Genomic DNA, 25,169 nt, shown 5'->3' with positions numbered 1-25,169 from the left:
TTAAAAATGTAATAAATACGTTATTGATGGAGCAGTTTGGAACCAAATATTTTTCTTTTTGCGGAATATCCTCAATTTCGTTGTTAGGAACGGCAAGGGCGCATTCATGTTGAAGACTGAATACCTGCTAATTGGAGTAACTGAATCTTACTGAAGTCATTTCACGTTTTATATAAAACTTACCAGGTATCGTATAATGAGCGTGGAGCTTTTCTCGGGCTGCATAGACATTCATGTTGATATCCTTTGCAATTACATTTAATATTCCTAGTCATTATATTGCTGTCAGTTTTTGTGGGAGGTTTCTTATTCTTGCCACCACATGAAGAACATGGCTGTTCATCCTCGTCTATATTCCGAGACTTTGAGTCTGATATATATTTACTATAATCTATGAATATTTTGATTAGCAAAGGCTCTATTTCTGGTGTCAAATTTAGTTTACCATTCAGTTTATGATGGTGATCTGCAATAGTTCGCCCAAATTGTTGCCGTTTAGGCAGAAATTTAGGTGATTGTCGATTTTGAAACTTTTTGGGGAAGTTTTTACCAGTTTGCGGGAATACTTTTGAATTGAAATGTTATTAGCACTTTATTTTTGAATAAGTTAAATTTTCTTACAATATTCTTCATAAAATCTGTTGAAGTCGAATGTATTTCTTTCTCTTCTAGAAATGTCTTGAAATATAAAATTGTTCTTTAAAAATATTCCGGATCTGAAAATATTTTAAAATTATAGTCTTTGTTATTTATAAATACCTAGAGATCTTAAGATTGGAATAATAAAAGAGTAAATATCATTGAGGTAATTTGATAATATTACCTTTTTTTCAATATTATTTTATTTATTGGATCTTCTTTTTTTTTAAGCCTAACAATAAGTTATGAAATCTTAAATCTATTTAAAAACTAGACAGGCTCAAGCAAGTGATTGAGCTGTTTTGGTGATACGTTGCTCTTTAATACGCAGGCATGTCTCTTCTTTTAAGGCGTGTTTGATCGCAGAAATATACCAAAGCATTAGCCAAAGGGTTTGGGTGATCTCGATATCTATTTTTTAATTCTTCTATCTTCTACTCTTTACAATAGGAATACCAAGGTCTTTATGGATATTTTCGTTACGCGTATTATATCAATATTAGTTGCAAAGGTCGTACCCCACAGTTGAATGCCATACATCCAAATCGGCTTTATGACCGCACAATACAAAAGCACTTTATTGTCTAGACTAAGTTTGGAGTTTTTATTTGAAAGCCGATTTAAATTTGCAGCTCTAATCTTTATTCATGTTATTTTACTAGCAATGTGTTTTCTCCACGTAAGCCTTCTATCTAAGTGAATACCAAGATAAGTTGCTTCATTCGCTTGGGGTACTAAAATATTGTTTATTTTTACTGCCGGGCATATTTTTGGTCTAAGCGTAAATGTAACATGCTTACACTTCTGTTCATTCACATTTATACGCCAGTTCGCTAGCTATTCTTCGACAGAACTTAAAAGCTCCGCTAATATTCTTGATGCCAGAATGTGGCAGTTGTTAGTTGTTGAAGTTAATACATTGTTAGCAGTTGGAAGATCTGCTGTATATATGATGTATAGAGTTGGGCCTAAATGCTGCCCTGTGGTACACCAGCCCTGTCTTTCATTCGTTATGAAATCTCTTACTTTCACCATAAATTGTCTATTGTTTAAATAAGAATCCAATGTTTTATACAATTCTAAAGGTAAAATTTTTTTAATCTTATATAAAAGACCTTCGTGCCACACTTTTCAAACGCCTGAGCTACATCTAGAAATATAGCTGAACAGTACTCCCTGTGCTCAAATGCTTTTCTTATTTCGTTAGTAATTATATTTACTTGCTTTATCGTGCTATGTTTTTCACGAAACCCGTTGGTGCGTTGGTATTATAATAGGTTGTCAAAAAAGTCTTGCGGTATTTTCGCTAGTTGGCGCTGAAAGCGCGTAGTTCTAGTTTTATTTGTCGCATCGGGTCATGCTATACCTTTTTGGAAAGCTCATTTCACGCTAACACGTGTTTGATTGATTGTTCTTTCTTTTAAGTCGTTCGTGAGTTATAGCGTCGCAAACATGGAGCAAAATAAAGAGAAAGTACGGCATATTTTACAGTACTACTACGATAAAGGCAAAAATGCATCTCAAGCCGCCAATAAAATTTGTACAGTTTATGGACCCGATACAGTTTCCATTTCTACCGCACAACGATGGTTTCAACGTTTTCGTTCTGGTGTAGAGGTGGTCGAAGATGCGCCACGCTCCGGAAGGCCTGTCGTCGAAAATTGCGATAAAATCGCTGAATTGGTCGAAAGAGACCGGCATAGTAGCAGCCGTAGCATCGGTCAAAAGCTGGGCATGAGTCATCAAAAATTCATTTCAATTTCAATAAAAAAAAAAAATCAATAAAAATACCGCAAGACTTTTTTGACAACCCATTATTATTTTCGTGGAGGAAAGGAGACATCTTTGATAGTAACACTTTTTCTAATACTTTAGAAAGACAGGGTAGAAGACTGATTGTTTGATACAGCTGTCGTCCTTTCGGATTAATTATTCGTGAGCCCCAATGTGTGTGTTTTGCATTGTAATCTCCACCTGCTAGAAATCTATGGCCTAATGTTCCAAAAAAGTCTATAAATTGGATGTCTGTAATTTTAAACCGAGGTGGGCAGTAAATGTCCGTCAGGTTTAAGTCCCCGCAGCGATTTTTTATAGTTATGGTTGTAGCTTGTAATTTCGCTGTGGTATAAGATTCTAATGTGTGGTGATTTACCATCTGGGTGGTTTGTAACATAGAACCTAAATCCCGGTATAAAGAAATTGTTTTTGTTCGTAAGATGAGTTTCTGACGAAAGCATTACATCAATATTATTTTCATCTAGAAATCTATTAAGTTCCAGTTTTGGTTGGTTAACACCGTTAGCATTCCATAAACAAATGTTCAATACACTCACTTTTTACTTAAAAAAGTTTGCAACATTTGGTTTTGTGATTTGATTATCTCTTGAAACGTATTTTGCATTGAAGCCGTAAATTGTGTCATACATTGCATAAGGTTGAAAATCATAGTTTCAGCGCTTCCATTTGTTGGTTTTGGGGCAATTGCATTTGCCCAGTATTGCCTTTCACCACGTTTGCATAGCTCCCTTGTGTAGCATTGTCTTTAAGAATAACTGGATTTGAAATATGGACGGGGATATCAATATTTTCATTAGGAGGAATATTCAACATTTGGTTACGACGTGCTTGAATGCCCTGTGACAACTTTAATTTCAAATATTTATATACAGGGCAACCCCTGTAGTTAGCAGTGTGATTTCCTCCACAATTGCTGCATTTTTTATTTAAATCCTTTTTTTTAAGAGTACATTTTGAAGTAGGATGTAGATCACCACACACCACACAGACACTGCGTAGAGTGCAATATGCTTTCATGAGTCCATACTATAGGCAGTTTGTACATTGTACTGGACCATTTCTCTTATGTGGTTCCTCAACGGTGATTCTGCGATGGAGCAGATATTTTAAATTGTAAATCGGGTGTATTTCATTTTTCTTTAGTTGGTTACAATTTGGCATCAGTTTTATTTTGAACATTGGTTGTGGGACTTGGTTCCTGTTAAAAATATCTACTACTGATTTAATGCTAAAACCATCTTCTTCCAGTGCTTCTTTCACATCGTTAGAGTCTACCGAAGACTCTATACCTTTTATGACAACAGCTAGGCCTTTAGAGCTTTTCAGTTGGTATGAATAGTAATTCTTGTTTTTATTTGACAAAAATTTAACGATTTCCATGAAACTTTTTTCAGTGTAGGACTGAATTTTTGTTTCATCTATATTGCCTTTTTTAAAGGCACTATATGGAAATTGTTAGTACCTACAATTTCACTTAATTTCGCAACAATTACGCTCGCGTAAATATATTGGAGATGGTTTGGCATTAACGACTGTGGTCTGAACCATTGCTTAGTATGGCAAATCTGTTGCCATTTAGGATTTCTGGCTTTTTACCATTTGGCGTGCCTGGTTGAAATTTGTTTGTATTGACCGCTGATTTAACTGGACTTAGTCTTAGTTAACATAACGATCAATATCAGTCTGAACAGACGGCCCTTTTTTGCTTGGTACATTCTCACCTTGCATTTTGTTTTCCTTCGCTGTCCGTGTGCTTGCTGGTACCTGCATATTTGTAGCTGTCAGCGCATTTGTTGTTGCCTGTTGGCTGTTCTCTGCTGCTTCTGCTGACTGCGCTTGCTTACTTGCTCTTTCAGCTGATCGCTGCGATGATGAGTCATCGCCGTTAATTTTGTTTTTGCCAGGAGTTGCTGTTGTTGGCTCGACAAAGCTAAAGTAGGTATTTAAAGAATACCTATGGCCTTGCTGGTGAGGCTGAGTAGCACTAATTTTTGTTTGTTTGATTGTTTTTGTTTTTTTTTTTTTGTTTTTCGTTTTAGTTTCGTGCACAATTTGTTTATGTTTAAATATAACAACTTGTGTGCACTGATTGATATTTGTTAATTTTATATTTAAACAATTCATTTTTTTTAGTTTTTGCTTGTTTGCGTTTTAAAGAGGCCTTACATCAATAAAGCAATCCAAACTTTCGAACCACTGTTTATGTGACATTAATATTTAAATAAAATATCGATTCTCCGTATTATGAAAATAACTTCCATAATATCAGTTTAAGCCTTCGAGCTTAGAACTGCAATTTAATCTAAAAAATTATAAATAATTGTAACTTCCTTAATTACGAATTAAGTAAAAACTTGAACGTAAATTTCCCCTTTTATCACAATTCTGTAATACATATGTAAATTGTTTTCGGACAAACTGATAGTCAAGGGAAGGGACAAATATCAGATTTACGAAAAAATTAAATCTTATATTTAAACAAGGGTTAATAGCCTTTTTGCACAGGAATTAATTGATCAATAAACGGCGATTGTTCGATTAAAATGCTAATTTAGATCGATTTAGTGTACAAAATAAAAATCTTCTTAATACTACATTAATTCTTCATCGAATTCAGATACATGATAGTTTTTACATCTGCTGTTCAGGCTGTATGTTTGGGTGGGATCATTGATAACATAGCAATAAGCTGCTGATTAAAAAAATATAAAATGAATATACATATCGTCACCTGAAATACAAAATAACGTAACAACATTTTCGGAAATTTACAGAGGCATGAATGAAACACGAAATAAAATGGAACATGAGTGAAACAAAATTTTAGTATTGGTTAAAACTAGTTCATATTTGATCGTAGAACCAGAAAATGTTGAACATATGTAATATTATGTATGTAATTTGAAGTAGTGAAGCGTAATCAATAAGACATTCAATTTCGAATTTTTTGATGATACGTTATTTTGCATTTTAGGTGACGATATGTAAGTATAAAAGATTAAAGTATCTGAACCTATCGTTCATCGAATAGCCTGTGTGGCTGCGCGGAACCCAAAAAACTGCTTTCTTAATTTGTAACGAAGCTTTTTTCTGCCCCTGCTTCTTACAAGTATAAATTGCTGAGGTATACTCGCCGTGTCCAGGGTTCGTTACAATAAATTTGTAGATACTGGGGCTCCTCTGCGAATCGTACTTTATTTCATTCAACTTACTTATATTAATATGTAAAATGTAATATGCATATATTAATCTATGTTACAGAATAGTCTTCTGCGTTGTACTGTCGTCGCCCGGGGACGACGCTGTCAGGGTAACGGTTCTGTGTGGCCCGTTAGGGCAATACCGTTTCCCGCTCTGTTGCGCTTCTGGGCGCTAGACGACTTACTGCCCTGTACCGCGACGATCACACGCGGCTACTTCTGCCGGCGCTCGCGTTGGCTTCGCTGACACTATCCTCTGATGTACGTTGACGCTCCCGTGTAGCCTCCTTGCGTACACGTTGACACTCCTCTGTTACGACGACTGCGCCCGGCTATTTCTGCCAGCGCTCCTGTAAACTTCGATGACGATGTCCTGGCTTATATGTACGTTGACGCTCGCGTGCTACGACGACTACGCTCGGCTACTTCTGCCGGCGCTCGTGTAGGCTTCGATGACGCTGTCCTGATGTACACGTTAGCACTCGCGTGCTACGACGACTACGTCCGGCTACTTCTGCCGACGCTCGCGTAGGCTTCAATAACGCTGCACTGTTATACCCGTTTACGCTCCTCTGCTCCGCTGGAGAGGTCCTTTTAATTACTTTGCCGCGTAAAGATCCCGGATCACGGAAGACTGCGTTAGCGACCGCGATGTTAAAGGTTGAGTTGGTCAGAGGATAAACTCACTACCAAGCTCACCCTTAACAGACGGCGTTCACAAGTCAGGGTACCAAGACTAGCCAGAGGATAAACTCACTGCGTAGTCTGATGCCAAGCGTGCGTACGCTGTCACAGTCCCGTGCTGACTCCCTGATCATCGATCACCTAACTCCCCAGCAAGCCTGTGCTGCGTGCTAGAACATTCGCAACATGTTGCGTTGGGATGGCGTGTGTTGCTGGGACGGCGTATGTTGCTGGCAGTGGCGTGGTTTTACCGCTGCGTATGTATGCTTGTTGTTGTTTTGTCTGCTTGTCAGATTTCTCCGTCTCCGTGGTATCCCGTTGTATTGCTTGCGTGGCGTGATTTTACTGCTGCGTATGCGTTGTTGTTGTCATTTCATCTGCATGTCTGGTTTCTCGATCTTCTTGTGTTTCTAGAAGTGGCGTGGTTTTCCCGTTGTGTTGTGAACAAAAGGGTGTGCCTTTATGGGTTGTGTGGGCTAAATTCTGTTTAGATATTTAGTTCTCACAAATTATAATCTTAATGTAGTAAGTTAATTTGGGTGTACGAAAAGGCGTAGCACCACCTACATTTAGACGAAAATCCATATCGCGGGATCTACTGGTCTGATTTCAACTTAATTCAACGTATTGGACGAAATCAAGTTAAACCGAGCCCATTTCCCATTTTACAAGAGTGTTAATAGTAAGGAGCTTAGTAAGACTTTGATTCTAGTTTTTAATTTATTCTTTAAAATCTATGTCACCCCACTCAAAGTAATGCCCTATTATCTTCTAGTCCCTACGATAATAAACGGATTAATTATCTTAAGAAGAACTATTTCCTACCCTACCAGCAACAAAAGAAAAATAGCTTTTAATACATTGCGGTAAGTTCAAGTGAAACATATAAACCTTTGAATAAATCGTGCTTCGCTGTTCATAAAAAGCCCACTCCATTTGGCGTGGATCTTTTAACCTTCGAACGCTACTACCTGTCCGAAAGAATCGTGCTTCGCTGTTCACAAAGCCCACTCCATTTGGCGTGGTTCTTTTAACCTTCGAAAGCTACTACCTGTCCAAAAAATTTTTGTATCATAGTATACAAACAAGGTAGGACCCCACTACCTAAGCCCAATGAGATGCAAACACTGGCAAATTCTTGACCTTACAAAAAAACGCTACACTAAGATCCCTATCTGTGACATACATACATACTTACATACTCACTTTGTACTCGCACTCTCTGTGTAAATTGTTCTGCTGAACACGCAATTTCAAGTAAATTGTGTCCAAAGTCCATTCAAATTAAAAAAAATTAAAACAATTCAAACATATAATAAATGCTCATTTCGCAAAGCAGTAAATATTCATAAAGCACTAATAGCATATGTTTTTATTTTTCATCTTCTTCATTCGCTAGCATACTCAGCCATCCGACAAACATACAAGTAGATCTCTTTAATAACGAACTAAATATCCAAACAAGAGCGGATATCCCTCCCTCAATTCCTAATTCATTTTCACCATCTAACTCTAAAACAAGTAATTAAGAAAATAAAACAACCATAGTAAACGCAACAAATTCAACGTACTCTCTCCCAACATTAAGTGTAGTCAATGACTTATCCACAACTCCTTTTGATTACTCTACATCAACCTCACTCATTTCAAACGCCATCCCGTCACCCGCTTACCTACCAAAAACCCCACCACAGAATATATCATGAGAATTCTTCAGTGGAATATAAAAGGTGTATTCAACAAATACTCATAAATGAATTCTCATCACATATCATTGCATTAGAGGAAACACACCTCCCAGTAAATAAAACAGCTACGCGCCTCACAAATAAATAAGTCATTTTCATAATTTGCAAAAAAAAAGATAGAAGTTAACATTGTTTTCAAGTTTTCTATAATGTCATGCTATATTACTCCACATTAAAAGTTCGACGCAAGTGATCTTACAAATATCACAAACGCTGTTCCTCCACTCACCATAATCATCGGAGATTTCAATGCTTGGAGTCCACTATAGGGATTCACTCCCTCAAACGTAATTTTAATGGTCTGCTATTTTGTTATTTTCATTTTTCAAATGCTAATATTACGCAATTATCGAACTGATTGCATCATCTTTTTGACGTATGTATAATTTGTAACAGCTTACAAATTCAATTAGTGCTTAAAATGTCTTCTAAGCAGCAACACCTCCGCGACCGCGTTGAACATTTTTATAAAAAACATGAAACCGCTTGAAAAAAGTTTACGTGTGTGCATTTTATGACCGAAGTAGTCTCCGGAAGAACAATATACTCAATATTAAGTACTCTAAAAATAGAAAGGCAACCGGGTTTTAGAAGAAAGCCGACTATTATGACGCCCCAAAACATTCGGAAGCTGAAGACAATGTTCAGCAATAAGGATCGCATAAGTCAAAGCGAAGCCACACGAAAATCGATTGCTCACAGCCATATATCTGCAAAACATTAAATAGACTTAACATTAAAGCCAGAAAAAAGCAGCGTTGTCCAGGGGACACCGCAGAGCAGATAAGTCAAGTAAAATCACTATGTCGGTGGATGTGCAAGAATTTGAGTGGAATATCATCCATTTTGGATGACGAGAGCTACCTTTCACTCAGCGGGCCGCAAATGCCGGCAATGATGTTTATTACACATACGATATGTCTAAACCGCCTCCCGAAATAAAGTGCAAATCAAAAAAAAAAAAAATTGAGTCCAAAGTTATGCTCTACATAACAGTTTCTCCTATGAGTATTTCTGAGCCATTCTCACCAAATCGACTTAAAATAAATCATGAGACGTACATCAATCAATGTTTGGACAAAATTTTGATTTCTCCAATACATAAATACCATAAAAACGATGAAACTTTTTTTTGGCCGCTCAAAGCCTCTTCTTATTATGCAAATGCTACGTTGGAGTTCTTGGTCAACAAAAACATCTACTTTGTGCCTAAAGAAAAGATCCCGACAAACTTAACACAATGCCAACCGATTGAGGATTTTTTTGGAGAAGTCAAAACTTTAGTGTACAAAAATGGTTGAAAGGCTCAAAATTTGAAGCAGCTAACACATCGCAACCGGAAGTACCTTAAAGAAATTGATACTAACGGTGTACAACGTGCTTGCTCACGTATCCTGACTAAACTAGGACGGGTTACTGACAATGGCCCGTATTTTGAGGTTCTTTTTTTCATTTTTAAAATAATATTATATAATTATACTACATGGAATAACTTACCATTCTGTTAATAGTATCTTTTGAGTTACGCTGAAATAAAATTAGTGCAGATTTTTAGTTATAACCCGTTAGTTCACCAAAGTAATTTTTCGTTACGTCTAAATTTCTTCTAGAAAAAGCCAATTGGCTTAAATACTGCTCCTTGATTAACACAATTACAATTACTAGAATAACGTCAAAGAACATAAAGGCAGAAGCATCGAATATACATATAAACAAAAACACAAACAAATTTACCACCAAACTCCTGTATTGATCCAAGCTATTAACTAATCTAACAAGCACAAAGCAATAACTTTCGACCCCATTTAAACAAAATAGAACCACAGAAAATTTAATTAAAAGCAAAAAATCAAATTTCAGGAGAGAACTTAAATCCGCAAAAAGTAAAACAATTGTAAAATTAACGGCCACTATAAAACCCACTTCAATCCCTTTCTTCCATCTTTCAGGTGGATACTATTAAAATAAAATCAATTTTATCCAATCTCCACAAGGTTCCATCACCGTTTTGAAGCTATCTTGATAGCAACTGCCATTACAATAGAAAAATTTTATTTTACTATCAGCAAAATATCCGGAAAAACACCTTGATCAGACAAAGTTTCCCACCCGCTACTAATAAAATCTTCCACACTCCTTAAAAGTCTGACTAATAACTTACAATAACATATTAGATCAAGGCTACCTCAAGACTGGAAAAAAGCTGTAATTATTCCCATCCCTAAATCTAAAAACTCAAATACCTCTATCGCTGACTTCAGATTAATGACTTTGAATCCCTGTACATCAAAAGTTCTGGAAAAAGTAATTTCAAAGAGAATAATGTGGTATACCAAACAAAAGAAATAATAAGCCCCAATCAGTTCGCTTTTCAAGGTGGTCTTGGTGTTATTGAACACTTCGCCTCTTCAGCAAAAACCACTTATCCGTCCTCAGTCTAGACTTTGAAAAAGCTGTTGATAGAATCGGAGCGCATACAGTCCTATAAGAACTAAAAAAATGGACCATTGGAAACAAAAGGTATAATTTTATAAAGGCATTCCTTTCAAATCGTAAGTTATTAGTAAGTGTTAGCAACTTTATTTAAACATTGTTGCAGTTGAGTGCATTATTTACTGCAGATCAGTTGTGTAACTATCCATATTTTTTGTTACGCATTGAAATTAAATCGTAGTATTTTATTTTTTGCAAATTTGTAAAACAAGCGTGTTAGTCATTTGTGACTTGTTTAGTGCAAGTTGAGTGCGAACAGTTGAAGCGAATTTCGTTGCGCTAATTGATACGTCAAGGGGTCAAGAATGATCCGCCTAATTTTCGATAAAAACACAAACATTTAAGAAACATTGTAAATATGTTAGATTAAGCTTACTCCATAGATGGAACATTATTAATTTTCTTTCCTCAAAACACTGTCACATACTCATTTCATTTGTAAAAGCGGTTAAAAATAAATTTTGGACTCGCAATTTATGGACACTGTGCTAAAACGCACCTCACTCTCATTTAAACCCCTTAACACATAGCGGCAAGAAGAAGCATTCGCGTATTCCTCATATCAACAATCATAATTCTAGTAACTGAAAGAGGTCTTCCAAACATTCACCATAGAACAAAGTTCAACACAATGAAGCTCATACCAAAGTTTATGCAGTGTGGAAACTCGCTCTTGTTTAATCTATTGAAAGCAAATCGTAAACTCAACAATCGATAGAGTTTATAGAATACTAACTGTCAAACGTATTGCTATTGCCATTGCCAAATCTGTATGTGGGAATTTGCTATCATAATATAATCATTTGCGCAAAGGTGTAGGTAGGTTCGAGCTGATGTAGCTTTGAGCTCTTGAACTCCTTAAATCTTTTATGTGGAAAATAAAAAAAGGATCTTTATCGTTTCTTACAAATGTATTTCTGGGAAAAATAAGATAATATGAAAAGAAGAAAGATTATTTTTTAAAAGTGTATTTCTAGGAAAAATAAGAATTCATATTTTTGGACTACTATATAATAATTGTGCTTAAGCATTCCTATATAAACAATGTAATATTTATTTTATATTAATTTGTGGTTTTGCGCGCAATAGATGAGCATTACTTACGCCTCCTTTACACTACTCGCGAAGTTAAACGTATTTCTCAAAGCAAAACAATGTCGGAAGTAAAAAAGAAGAGACGGAAATACTGTGCGGAATACATTAAGTTCGGATTCATTGAAAATCCCACAAGCCCATCCTCGCCTTTGTGTCTGCTATGTCTAAAAACATTTTCGAATGAAGCAATGAAGCCTTCAAGACTGCAAGATCATTAGAATAAAATTCATCCAGATAAGAGAGACAAGAATGTAGCATATTTTCAAGACCTAGAGAAGAAGCATAATACTCAGCCAAGTGTAGCAAAACTATTTTCGGCGGCTGCTAAGCAAGATGACGACGGACTTCGAGCTTCGTACAAAATCTCTTTGTTAATTGCTCAAAAAGGCAAACCACATAACACCGCAGAAGAGTTAATATTGCCAGCAATAAATGAAGTAATAACTACCGTGCTTCATAAACCGGTCGCAGATATTATCCGAAAAATTCCTTTGAGTAATAATTCTGTGCAAAGACGAATTGATGAAATGGCTGAAAACATTGAAGAATCATTGTGCGATCACCTGAGTACAAGCCAATTCTCAGTTCAGCTCGATGAGTCCACTGTACCAACTAATGAAGCATTGTTGTTCTCTTACGTGAGGTTTATTAAAGATGAGAAAATATGTGAAGAACTATTATTTGCTAGAAATTTAGAGACCGATACAAAAGGCGGAACCATATTCAATATATTGGAAAAGTTTTGCGATGAGAAAGAGATTCCTTTGAAAAATATTATTTCAATTGCTACGGATGGCGCTCCGGCTATGATAGGGCGCCATAGGGTGCCGCGACAGCTCTTTGAATGATAGTTTATTTTATCAGCTTTGTGTTACTAATGAGGAGGATTTCAATCGTTTGTTGTTTCATACTGAAACATTTGGAAAACCTCCACATTGACTTCACCGAACGATACCAGGACAGTTTGAACTTGGAAATACCAGACTGGGTGTTGGATCCGTTTTCAAATGTCAACACAGCAATGTCACCTCAGCTGGAAGAAGAACTTATAGAATTGACAACAAACCAGGAAATAAAAATCAAGTTCAAAAATTGTTACCAAGAATTTTGGCTACAAAAACCGATCTCGCAATTGTACCCTGGATTGTGGTCAATCGTTCAACGATTCTTGATAGCATTCCCATCGTCATATTTGTGTGAACGTGGATTTAGTGCTGTGACAACTCTGCTTACTAAAAATAGTAATCGTTTGCTTGTTACCGAACGTGGCGACTTGCGACTGTTCTTGAGTAAATTGGAACCTGATATTAACAAACTTATTAAACAGCATCAGATTCATCCTTCACATTAGTTTTTATACGGATATAAGGATCGATTATTTTAGTTTTATTTTTATTAAAATATTCTCTGTTTTAATACTATAAAATTGTGTAAGAGTTAACTTGAGACCTAAGCGCCGTTGTATGTTACCTACTGCGCTCAGGTTTCAAGTTGCTGGTTATTGTAAAAGCTTCGTTTAGAATCCTCCGTTAATATACATATATAGGTCACAATAATTAATTTGAAGTTATAGTTGTTTTTAAATAGGTGAAAAAATGGGGCGCTAAAAAAATATTTATTCTCTAAGTGGGCGGTAGACAAAATAAGTTTGGGAACCACTGATCTATGATCATAAAATACTTGAATATTATCAGTCAGCTTCATATGATTTCGACATCGTAACTCTTAAAAGTGAACACTCACCCGTTGAAATCGTTCATAATAAGTTCGCTCTTCAAATTTCAAAAAAAAACCACCAATGCAAAGCAATATCGCCAGCTATTCAATGAAGCAATAGATAAATACAAACCGGAGTGGAAATTAATATACAAGTACACCGACTGATCCAAATAAGACACCCACTTTTCGTTTATGGTAATAAATGACCAAGGTGTCGCCACAAGCGTCGGAATTTTACCAACGTGCAGCAGAACCGGCTGCAATATATAAAGCGCACAAAGAGGAAAAATATATATTAGATACTTATAGCCTTATATTTGAATTGAAATTCAATTGACACAGAAAAATTAAGTGAATTGAAATAAGTCTGAAATTTTAAAATAAATAAAATAAAATAAATAAAGTAAAATCAAATAAAATATAATAAAATTCAATAAATAAATAAAATAAAATATAATAAAATAAAATAAATAAATAAAATAACAAAAACACATGCCAATAACAGATAATCATCCGACGCTAACAGGATGACCATTCGCTACGACCTCCAAACTAAACTGATGTTTGACGTTTTAATTTGAAGGTTGCGGACAAAACACGATTGAACATCACCAACACATATGCACTGTTTGACGCAATTATTTGATCATCTCCAGGGCACTTAAGAGCCGAAGGTCACAGTAGTCAGCGCTTTAACTTAGTGAATTAATTATTTAAAATTAACTCTCTTGTAAATAAATAAATAAATAAAATCGCGTGATTGTAAAAGACCTTCATCGCTCATGTGAGCCGGAAAGTATTGTCACAGATCTTCAAAAACAAGTCACGAAGGCACATAAAAAAATTCAATATAAAACAAAAGATCTAGAAATATTATACACCCAACTCTTTTTTTACACGGTAGATACGTTCCTCAGAAAACCGTGTACGAAAAACTGTGTAAAAGAAACCGCGTAAAAGAAATCGTGAAAAAAGGCGTTTCCTATAGTAAAATGGGGAATACGTTCCATGTCATCTAAAAACCGTGTAAGATGAAATAAAGAACTATATTTACTTCAAAAAACCGTGTAAAAATGTTGAAAACTATATAGATTCAGATATGCATACACATGTATATTCATTTTATTGAGCATTAAAACCTAAAATACATAATTCATACAGGTGAAAAATTGGTAGATTAAACAAAAAACAAAAGAAATATGTTAATCCAAAATTAAGAACAGAAAAATTAGAATAGAAATAAAGAAAACATATTTTCATTGCCACATAATTATTATTCGCTACTTGATAACAACCGCAATTGTTTGCGACGAACTGGACTAAAGTCGGTATCATCACTGGAGATATCCATTTCAGCAATGTAAATATCGTGCGAACAAAATATGTATGTAATAGTTATCGAATAAGGGGATTTCCCAGTTACTACTAAGTACTATGTTCATTTCAGCAATGGTGCTAAGTGTGGTAAAAACAAACATTATTACAAAACAGCGATTTTGAAACCGTACTAGATTAAAAAATTTTTCCAACCGTGTAACTTCAAATTCGTGTAAAAAGAAACCGTGGAAAAAAAGAGTTGGGTGTACATATCTCTCATTTGCTGCAACGTCGTCATAATTCAAAAAATCCAAATTTTGAGTTAATATCTCTAATATATCGGAAATAATATGTTTGATCAACTGACAAAGTGTTATATCCGAGGTCTTAACATTTTACGCAGCATCGCGGTAGAAGCCTTTTGCTCTAACTACATATCCTATTGCGTCTTATTTGTAACAACGTATTATCTCAGTTGTTCGTCGGCTTTTGCGTGGTGAACATCGTTAAGTTCTCAGGAAAAGTGCCATATTTCGTTTTGTGACAATATTAATAAAAGGTAAGATCACTTTTCTATCTCTTTCGCTATCGTGTATATTGCATTATTTTAAGATATGACGTTGTGTATGTAAAAATTTGAGTGAATTCTTGCAGTGTTTTTTAGTGTTCTGACATTTTTGTAGAAAAATATAATTTTTATTTCAGTAATATTTTGTTTTAACACACTATTACAAATAAGATGTATTAGTGCAGCAATAGTGCATTAAAAAACTATTCGCTGTTATGACATTCTTGCACTAAATATTTTCTTAATATAAATAATTTTCTATGAATCATTTCCATTTATGTCAGCATTGTTGTCATTTTCAGTAAAAAAAATCATAAAAAACAAGAAGGAAATGATAAAGAATGGCAGATAAAAAGTACATCAACAGTGTCTTCTGCTGAAATGAAATCAGACTCATTAAGCTCGAGCTCATTTTCTGAAGATGATGACGATTCTGTACGTGATACTACATACATTCTACCCGATATTGTCAGAGTAACAGTCACTGCGAAGCAAATTTGACATCCGACACTTCTGAGGCTAACATCACCATTGTCGAAACTCCGACGATCTTAACGAGTCCACTAAAAAAAGGAGTAAAGCGTAAACGAAATGAGAATAACTGGGTAAGGTATGTAAACAAAATGTTAAGAAATAGTGGAAAAGAATACAAAATGAGGTATACGTGTCAAAAAGTTCGAAAAGAGAAAAAAATGGAACCTCCATGTACAGAGAAGTGTAAGCTGAAATGTTTTGAAAAATTTACAGAAGAGGAACGGATGGTAATTTTTAGATCATACTGGGATTTGGCGATGTACGAAAAACAGCGACTATTTATTCAGAATAGTATGATGGTCATTCAGCCTAAATATCGGTATGTGCGTGAGGGTGGTAAGAGAAAGAAATGGGACAATAATAATGCCTTCTATTTCCATCTCAATGAACAGAAAGTTCGAGTATGCAAATTGTTTTTTAAAAATACTTTAAATATTAATGATCGCCCAATAAGAACTGTGCAGGAGAAACGAAATAAGGTGGCAAATGTTTTACTGCTGTAGGATTGTCGAGGAAAACTTGGAAAACAAAGGAAAGTTCATGAAGTTTTAAAGGAAGGTGTTAAAAACTTTATCGATAAAATCCCTAAAATCGAGAGTCATTATACTCGTGCAAACACCAGTAAACATTTTATTGATGGTAGCAAATCTATTGCGAACATTTACCGAGACTACGCCGCGCAGTGTAAAGATAAAAATGTTCCGTTTGTTAACTATGTAATGTTTTATCGAATATTTACAGAAGATTATAATATTTCGTTCTTTACGCCAAAAAAAGGCTTATGTGAAACTTGTTGTGCCTACGATATCGCTGAGGGTGATGAAAAAAATAAACAAGAAGAATATTATAATCAGCATATCGTAGAGAAAGAATTATCTAGAAAGGAAATGAAGTATGATAAGGAGGAAGTGAATGCTAATGTGGTAGTGTACGATTTACAAGCCGTCATGCAGATTCCTAAGGGCGATGTCTCAGTTTTTTATTATAAATCAAAACTAAATGTATTTAATTTTATAATCTACGATCTAAAGGGTAACGAACGTGAATGTTTTGTTTGGTATGAATTCAATGGGCATAGAGGTATTAACGAGTTGCGTTCGTGCGTTCTTCGGTTTTTGAATAAAAGAGCTTTGTCAGATGATGAAGATTTCATCTTTTATTCTGATAATTGTGCGGGCCAGCAAAAAAATTAGTTCATGGTGGCCCTCTACCTCTATGCCATATCTCATCTCAACGTAAAAAGCATAACTCATAAGTACCTGATCAAAGGCCACACACAAAACGAGGGAGATTCCGCCCACTCTTTAATTGAACGTCAAGTGAAACGACAGCTGAAAGGTGGTCCAATGTACACGCCAGAGTCATTGATATCTGCAATTCGTGGAGCCAAAAAAACTGGAAAGCCATTTAACGTTATGGAACTGTGCTTTGAAGACTTCTATGATATGAAGGCTTTAGCAACTGAAATGGGACTCCAAAATATGGCACAGGTAAAAATTTCCACAGTGGTGGTTCTACAAGTTCGGCGCGATTTACCAAACACCATTTTCTTTAAAACATCTTAAAACGATGACGAATTTAAGGTGGCAAATAATTTTATTAAAAAGAAAAACACGAAGGATATTTCACTGACAAGACCTCAGATAGCGGACTGCAAAAAAGAAGATCTGCTAGAATTGATACAGAAAAATCACATTCCTAAGTATTATAGCCCTTTTTACGAGCAATTGTAATCCTTATTTATTTATTTTTTAATCCTATTTAATTTATTTTTATTTTTTAATTTATGTTCCTTCATTTTTGTACCTGAAGTAATATTTTACGTTAATTTTTATGTTACAATAAAATATGCAATGAATGCAATAAATTTTATTTTATATCCATGCTTTTTTTCTCTTATAATGTTTAGCAACGCGAAAATATAATGCAGTCATAAATCAGAATTTGCAAAAGGTTTTGAGCTATAAATCTTTTTATTATTTGCAGTAACGTCACAATTTCAATTATGTCAGACCATAAAACTTATTCTTGCAGCAATTACGACATAAGAAAAACTCGGGGTAATTTTGAAGCTACAGAAAACAGTCCATTATACATTTCAAGCTTTAGTTTACAAATTGGACCCTAATCTTACTTTCATCTACAAATTTAATAAATATACACCAATTCAAAAACTAAAAATGCGTCTTCTGTAATATCCCTATTTTTGAGTTATGACGACGTTGCAGCAAATGAGCGATATGTTTATTGTATACTTCGAATATACAGAAAACATTACGAAAATCTATGAAATCAAACATATTTTAAATTACGTCGTCATTAAGCTTCAAGCAATTACATCAAGCTATCGAATCTTGTGTCGCAGAGAAAATCCTTTCAGACGTTCGGTCACACTATAAAGTATTTTTGTAAACCAGCAAGGTGTGTGAAAAGTGTTAGAAATCCTGCATCTCTAAGCTGCACAAAACTGCTGAGCTACAGCCAAAATGCTGTAATTGAAATCAGAATCACCCTGCGAGCTATAAGGAATGTGAAGTGGCAAATCAACTTGAAACAAATAAAAACGCGACAAAGAAAAATAAAAAGCATAACCAACAACCAAAACACTTAAGAACAACCGCTTCTACTGTTCCTCAGAAGGAGGTTACTAATGTGAGTCAGCAATGTGGAAGACCCTCATTTGCCAGCGTAACTAAATGTACTACATAATCAAGTACAACAGCATATGTCTACAAACCAGACAAAATCGAATGCCATTGGTGATATTACCGGTGATTTCACGTCAATCCTCAACAATCCTAATAAGCTAAAAGAGCAAAAAAAGGAACTAAACACATGAACGTCTTACTCAACTAGAACGACAACAAAACAAAAATAAATAACTAAAATGAAACCCATAAAAATTATGAATGCAAATGGCTTGCTCAAACCTAAAAAGGAATTAGGTACATTACTACATCTTGAAAAAAATGAGACTTTCGTTAAGACGTATTGTTCGAACCATAAAAATAACGAGGGGGGAGTGCCTAATTGCTAGAGATAATATTCGCCGCTACGAAGAAATTATTTGAAGAGTGCCAGAATTCCAAACCACGACCATATCGGTTGATTCTAGTTTTTGAAAAATAAGTATTACTGCTATACATAGCTTTATATGCAATTCAGAACTTATTTTAAAACACTGTGGAAAATTCATCATGGGGGTGACTTTAACGCAAAACACACCCAATGGGGTTCCAGAGTTAAGACATCGAAGCGGAGAGAGCTCTTTAAAGCAGCTATGGCCACTGGATGCGACTTCATGTTTACTAGCAAGCCGACTTACTGGCCTTCCGACACAAGAAAATTACCTGGGGCCCTATTCTGTATCTCGATTCGAAAATGTATTCAATTCGAAATTCGGATCTACTTTATAACTATCCGAAAGTTGTACCACCCTGTGCCAGAGTAAATACGTACAATTTTCGTTTTTGCTTTCTACAACTCAAAAGCTAACGAATATTTTATTCGAAAATTGGCTTGAAAATCCGAAAATCGAATTACAGAATATGAAAAATCCGAATTCGAGTAAATTGTTTTTCGAATCGAGTTACAGAATAGCCCCCTGACCTGATCGACTTTTTCATCGCTCGACAAATATTCAAGACTTTCCTTACCATGGAAAATGGATTCCACTTAAATTCGGACCACTCGCCAGTATATCTTCCTAAATGACCATCTAAAAGAAATCGACATATCGCCTCATCTTTCTAATAGACATTCGGATTGGGAGTATTCCAAAGTTTTGCTTGTCAAAAATATTGATTTTAAAGTAAATATAACACCTCAAGATATTTTAGAATATGTAGTCCATAGATTTTCGAAAACTATTCAAGAATCGGCTTGGAAAAGTTATCCTGTTTAGATATATGTAAGTATAAAATAGAACGAAATATTTTAACTAAGCTCCTCAGCACCAAAATAAAGTTATTTGCAAATCAAAATGAGAAATTAACGCTAAGCCAAAATACAGATTATTTCCATTGGAAAGCTGTCAAAAATGTTCGGAAATCAATATTGTCGAATACACCTCTCAGAAAGCCTATCGTATCCTGGGTCAAAAGCGACGAAGAAAAAGCGGAATTTTTTTTCAAAGAAACAACGAAAACGTTTCGTCGTTTTGTGTTCCATGGTACTTAACTTAAATTTCAGATACGTCCCATTGTCATAGAAGTTATCTGAAGTTATTATGGTACAAAAACCAGGAAAAAGCGCAATTGGGGCTTGGTCACATCATCCAATCTCATTGTTGCCAATTTTGTCTACGCTACTTGAAGCTGTAATTATAAAAATACTTAAGAACATGTTTGAAGAAAAAGGTTTTATACCAATTCCTCAATTCCAATTTAGATCTCAACATTCTACAATCGATCAAGTTCATCGAATAGAAAGCATAATAGGAGATGCGATAGAAAAAATACACAGCTGGCTCTATTTCAAAAATTAAGGCTTCTCTGTCTACAGTATCTGAGGCAACTAGGAACAACCGCTATTTCAGAATCAAGAAGGGACAATTATATGTGTGCTACGTTACAGCCAATAAAAAGAAGAAGAATCTTATACATTTTGTTTACAAGCGCCATGCCTACGCCGCCCAACTACCTGCATCATTACGACCGGCAAAAATGAGTGAACAAAATGCAATCCTCAAACCATCAAATTGTAGAATGAACACAGAAATACAACTAATAAAAATGCTACGTACAAATATCCCTATATATATTAGGAATGAAGTAATCCCGTTCTCCTTCTTCTTCTTTACTGGCGTAGACACCGCTCACGCGATTATAGCCGAGTTAACAACAGCGTGACAGTCGTTTCTTCTTTTTTACAATGTGGCGCCAATAAAAGATTCCCAGTGAATCCAGGTCCTTTTCCTCCTGGTCTTTCCAACGGGGTGGAGGTCTTCCTCCTCCTCTGCTTCTCCCGGCGGATACTGCGTGGAATATTTCAGAGGCGAATGCAATATTCGCCGTGGTCAACGCGCAAAGAACCATAAATCGCAGAACTTTTCTCTCGAAAACTTGAATTTTGTGGATTGGCCAGAGCACACTTAAATTTCAATCGTCGGGCATGCATTTGTCCGACATATCCTACAAAGAAGCTCATGCATGCTTCTTATCAGTTCTTCACCACCGTCTTTGAATAGCTCTTGATACTTGATCAAAGGCCGAAAGTCGTGAGTTGCTTGAGTCATATATAAAAGGATCGCGTGAACTTCTACACAGGACCCCATCGTCACTTAGCCCCCCATCATCACTTAGCATCGGAAAATTAGATTGGCGAATATCCTTTAGAATCCTTGAGTGATATTGAAAGTATAGTGAATGGAAATTGTTCTTGGGGGTCTAAGCTTGCAGACTGACAGGTATTACCGTTTACTCAGGAAGACGCAGATAACTCATTTTTTTTTTTAACTTTACTATTATTTATTGAATCTACCCTACTTAAGAGCCTAACAATAAGTTTGCCAATATTAAACTACTCACTTCATTTACACCCTACATGGGTGATTATTTTTTAAACTGGGCCTAAAATATATTATGGTTGGGCTGGTAAATCGTTTCTACGTAATCTTGAGCTCATGTTCACACGCAATAGCGATCTTGCTAGTTGGTTTGGGTGAACCGAAAGTTTCAATGCATATTTCGCACTTCGTTGGTCTATTTCAGTTCGTACGTCTGGAATTCTTAAGTCGCGTTGGATGTTCTCATTTCGGATATACCATGGTGCTCCGGTGATTGTGCGAAGAATTTTTTATTGCGCACGACGAAGGATTTCGATGTTGCTGCTACTCGCGTTGCCCCACAGCTCACACCCATAAGTCCAGATTGGTTTTAAAACAGTGTTGTATATAATGACTTTATACTCCAGACTCTGGGCTGAGAGAGAGTTAATAAGCCAGTGCAAAGGCCTGCCTTTAACTTAAGGCAAGTCGCCAAGTAAGTCGCCTATCCAGATGGACCCCTAGGTAAGTAACATGGTTGCTTTGTGGTATTTGTACGTTGTTCAGTGTTAAAGGCGAACAGCTGCTCTCGTTTAGGGTAAATGTAACGTGCTTACAATTTTGCTCATTAACCTTTATCCTCCACTTTGCGAGCCAGTTGGCCACAGCTTCAATATGATTTCCTAGGAGCGCATTTGCATGAATTGGGCACTTGGAGCGGCTGATTATCGCAGTGTCATCGGCAAAAGTAGACATAGTCAAGCGGTCGCTTACTCGGATATCTGAAGTGTATAAAACATATAACATTGGGCCAAGAACACTGCCTTGTGGTACACCAGCTTTAATCGTTTTTATCTACAAAATTTCGATTATAAAGGTAGGATTTAAACAGTTCGTGGGTGTTTTGCGGGAGAAGTGTTTTTATTTTGTACATAAGACCATCTAACCATACTCGATCAAAAGCCTGCGCGACATCAAGAAATATTGCAGAGCTCAATTTCTTCATAATTATTTTTGATATCTCTTCAGGTGCGAACTCCACTGGCTCAGATTCCATCAAATAGGGTACGGTTGGAAGTGCAAAGTCATTAGTCCAGTTTAGCTGGAAGACATTTTTTAGATGAGCAGCGAATATTGCTAACTTTTCTGCATCACTCCGAGCCCATTTGCCATTATTGTCACGTATTGGCATTTCACACTCTATTGGCGCACTTAGAGTTTGATGTGCATTCCACAACGGGTGCTTTGTACCAGTCGGTGACAGCTTTTGAATATACTGGTACTGCGCACGCTGTTCCTCGCTTCTGAGGGCTCTTGTCAGTGCATGTGTGGCCGCTTTCAACAGTTGTTTTGAGGCTGGTGATCTATGAACCTGCCACTCCCTTCGTAGGAGTCGTTTTTGTAATACCAGTATTTCAATTTCCCTATTAGTTAAGCTCTGCTTTTTGTTTTCTTTAGAACCTTTTTGAGGAGTTGAAATTTTGGCTGCTGCTATAATGGTTGATTCGAATGCTCCAACGCTGTTTTCAATATCGACCGGTCAAACTAAATTTGGTTCGAGTTCTATGTGTGTGCTGATGTATTTTTTCTACTTTAACCACTTTGTAGCTTTTGACGTGAGCATATAGGGTAACTCTTTATAGTGTGACTGATGCCGCAAAATGAAGAGAACTGGTGAGTGGTCTGATGAGAGGTCTGCTCTTGTTTCTGCAATAATAAGGCTGTGAGGAATTTTCCTAATTACTGCGAAGTCAATTAAATCTGGCAGCTTTTTCGGGTCTGCCGGCCAATATGTAGGCTTTCCAGGAGACACGTAGTCTAGTTTGTTTCTTTTACATATAAGGGCGTTATATAATTGCTTGCTTTAGGGTTACATAACCGGGAACCCCAGTGATGGTGTTTCGTGTTATAATCACCGGCAGCAAGAAAGCACTTTCCCAGCGAGCTGAAGAAATCTATAAATTGCTTTTCTATAATCGTGAAACGTGGGGGACAATAAACGGCGGACAAAGTAATGTCACCTTGCTTTGTCTGCACGCATATCGATGTTGCTTGCAGATAATTCTCAGCAGTTTCAGTTCTGATTAAGATAACAGTTCCACCATGCGTCTTTCCATCTGGATGTTTCTTACAATAGAAGGATGTATATCAGGATACATTGAAGTTGCATTTATTGGTTAGGTGAGTTTTTGCAAGAAGCATTATATAATTTTCCTTGTCGTTGAGAAATTTTGAGAACTCTAGTTTATGGCGAAGTATACCATTTGCATTCCATAAAACAATTTTAAGCGAGCTCATTATTTTGAACTTTGGTTAGCAAGCAGTTGCAGCAGTGTGTTTTGATTTCGCATGTGTTATTGCATTGTGTTCCGCATGAAAGTTATGAAGTTCATCATGCTATGTTGCATTGACGCTATCATTGCTTCGAAATTCGAGTGACTACCTCAATAAGATTCGCTGTTCCTGTAGTTGTGGGTTTTCCTAGGCCTGATTTTAGGACGTTTGCAAACGATACGCCCATGACGGCTTTTGATGGAGCTATCAACGGATTCATATTGGAGGATATAACGTTCGGTACATTACGATTGCGTTCGGAGACTACACGTTGGTTGATCCGATTTTTTAGCTCCTTGTAGACTGGACATCCTCTGTATTTTGCTTTGTGGTTTCCACCGCAGTTTCCACACTTTGTGGCATTTGGGTCTTTTTTGCTTGACGTGCAAGTGGCAGAATCATGCAACTCTCCACAAGCTACACACACTGCGCGAAGTGTGCAGTAAGACCTGGTGTGACCATACTCTTGGCAATTGGTGCATTGTACAGGGCCGTTTCTTTTCTGCGGTTCCTCCATAGTGATCCTACGATGTAGCAAATATTGAAGTTTGTAAATGGGGTGCACACAATTTTTTTTCAAGTTGTTTGTTTTCTGTTCTAGCTCAACTTTGAACATAGGCTGTGGGATTTTGTTTTTATTACAAATATTTGCAACATTTTTGGGGTTAAAACCGTGATCTTTAAGTGCATCGTGGATTTCCCTGGGTTCAACACTTGGCTCAATACCTTTAATAAGAACTTGCAGGCCTCCCGCACTTTTAATTTGATAAGTGTAGAATTTAATATTTTTCTCATTTAGGTATTTGGACAATGTACGAATGTTCTGTTCGGAGTATATTTGCACTTTGGTTTCTCGATTGTTTCCCTTCGACAGCGGAACTATATAAAAGTTATTATTGCCGATAAGTTTTAACGAGAGCGCCAGAGTTTTCCTCTCTTACATATGTTGGCGGTGGTTTGGTGTTAGTGACTTTGGTAAGACTTTCAGGAGTTTTATTACTCTGGCCGTCAACGTTCTCACTTAAAAGCGCAAATCGATTTGTGCTTAATGGCTCAGTTGTATTTCCTCGGTTTATTTTTTTGCTTAGCGTTTGTTGAGTTTTGCGGACTAAGCTTACGCTTGATGGTAATGTACTGATCCATTCCGGTCTGTATAGCCACTTTTTGAGGTGTTTGGGTTTTCTTATCTTGCGCTTTGGTTATGTTGCCGGAGTCAGAGCATGCACCGACTTTAACTTGTACAACATCAGCCGTAAGAAGCTCTGCCGTTGGAATCGTTGACATTGAGCAAGATCGGACTTTTAAATTTGAAGGAGGTTGAAGGGTGGACGATGAGTTTGACTTTACGCTTTCACTGTCACTCTGAGACCTCATCGAAAAGTATGCGTTGTTACGCCGGCGTGCATCTTGTTCGCGTTGCCTCTGGGCACGGATATCGCTTTGGCTCATAATTTTATCATTTAGTTTTTTGTATATTTTTATTTTATTAAATTTATTTTATTTCATTTTTTTATACTACTTTATATAACTCAATTGATGGTTAATTCGTCTTCTAC

At 36.2% G+C, this 25,169-nt stretch overlaps 1 protein-coding gene across 1 annotated transcript; it reads right to left on the bottom strand.

The window, feature by feature from the left end:
• On the bottom strand, nt 1-24,897 carry LOC120780741. The gene is made up of 4 exons (XM_040113001.1): nt 24,732-24,897; nt 446-565; nt 184-391; nt 1-124 (listed from the first exon to the last, which is right to left on the bottom strand). The coding sequence occupies exons 1-4, from the start codon at nt 24,895-24,897 to the stop codon at nt 1-3; spliced, it is 618 nt and encodes a 205-aa protein (XP_039968935.1).
• Between the last annotated feature and the right edge of the window lie 272 nt (nt 24,898-25,169).

The sequence above is a fragment of the Bactrocera tryoni genome, unplaced genomic scaffold, assembly GCF_016617805.1.
Source record: "Bactrocera tryoni isolate S06 unplaced genomic scaffold, CSIRO_BtryS06_freeze2 scaffold_25, whole genome shotgun sequence".
In the NCBI taxonomy this organism is placed as follows: domain Eukaryota; kingdom Metazoa; phylum Arthropoda; class Insecta; order Diptera; family Tephritidae; genus Bactrocera; species Bactrocera tryoni.
This window is presented reverse-complemented; position numbering and strand designations above follow the sequence as displayed.

What these genes read in the sequence shown, in the direction of transcription:
- LOC120780741 (XM_040113001.1), bottom strand. Translation starts at nt 24,897, where the DNA reads ATGTCAACGATTCCAACGGCAGAGCTTCTTACGGCTGATGTTGTACAA. An exon ending in TCAGTACATTACCATCAAGC is followed by an intron (nt 566 to 24,731) that starts GTAAGCTTAGTC and finishes TCAATTCAAAAG; the next exon opens with TATTCCCGCAAACTGGTAAA. An exon ending in CGCTCATTATACGATACCTG is followed by an intron (nt 125 to 183) that starts GTAAGTTTTATA and finishes TCCAATTAGCAG; the next exon opens with GTATTCAGTCTTCAACATGA.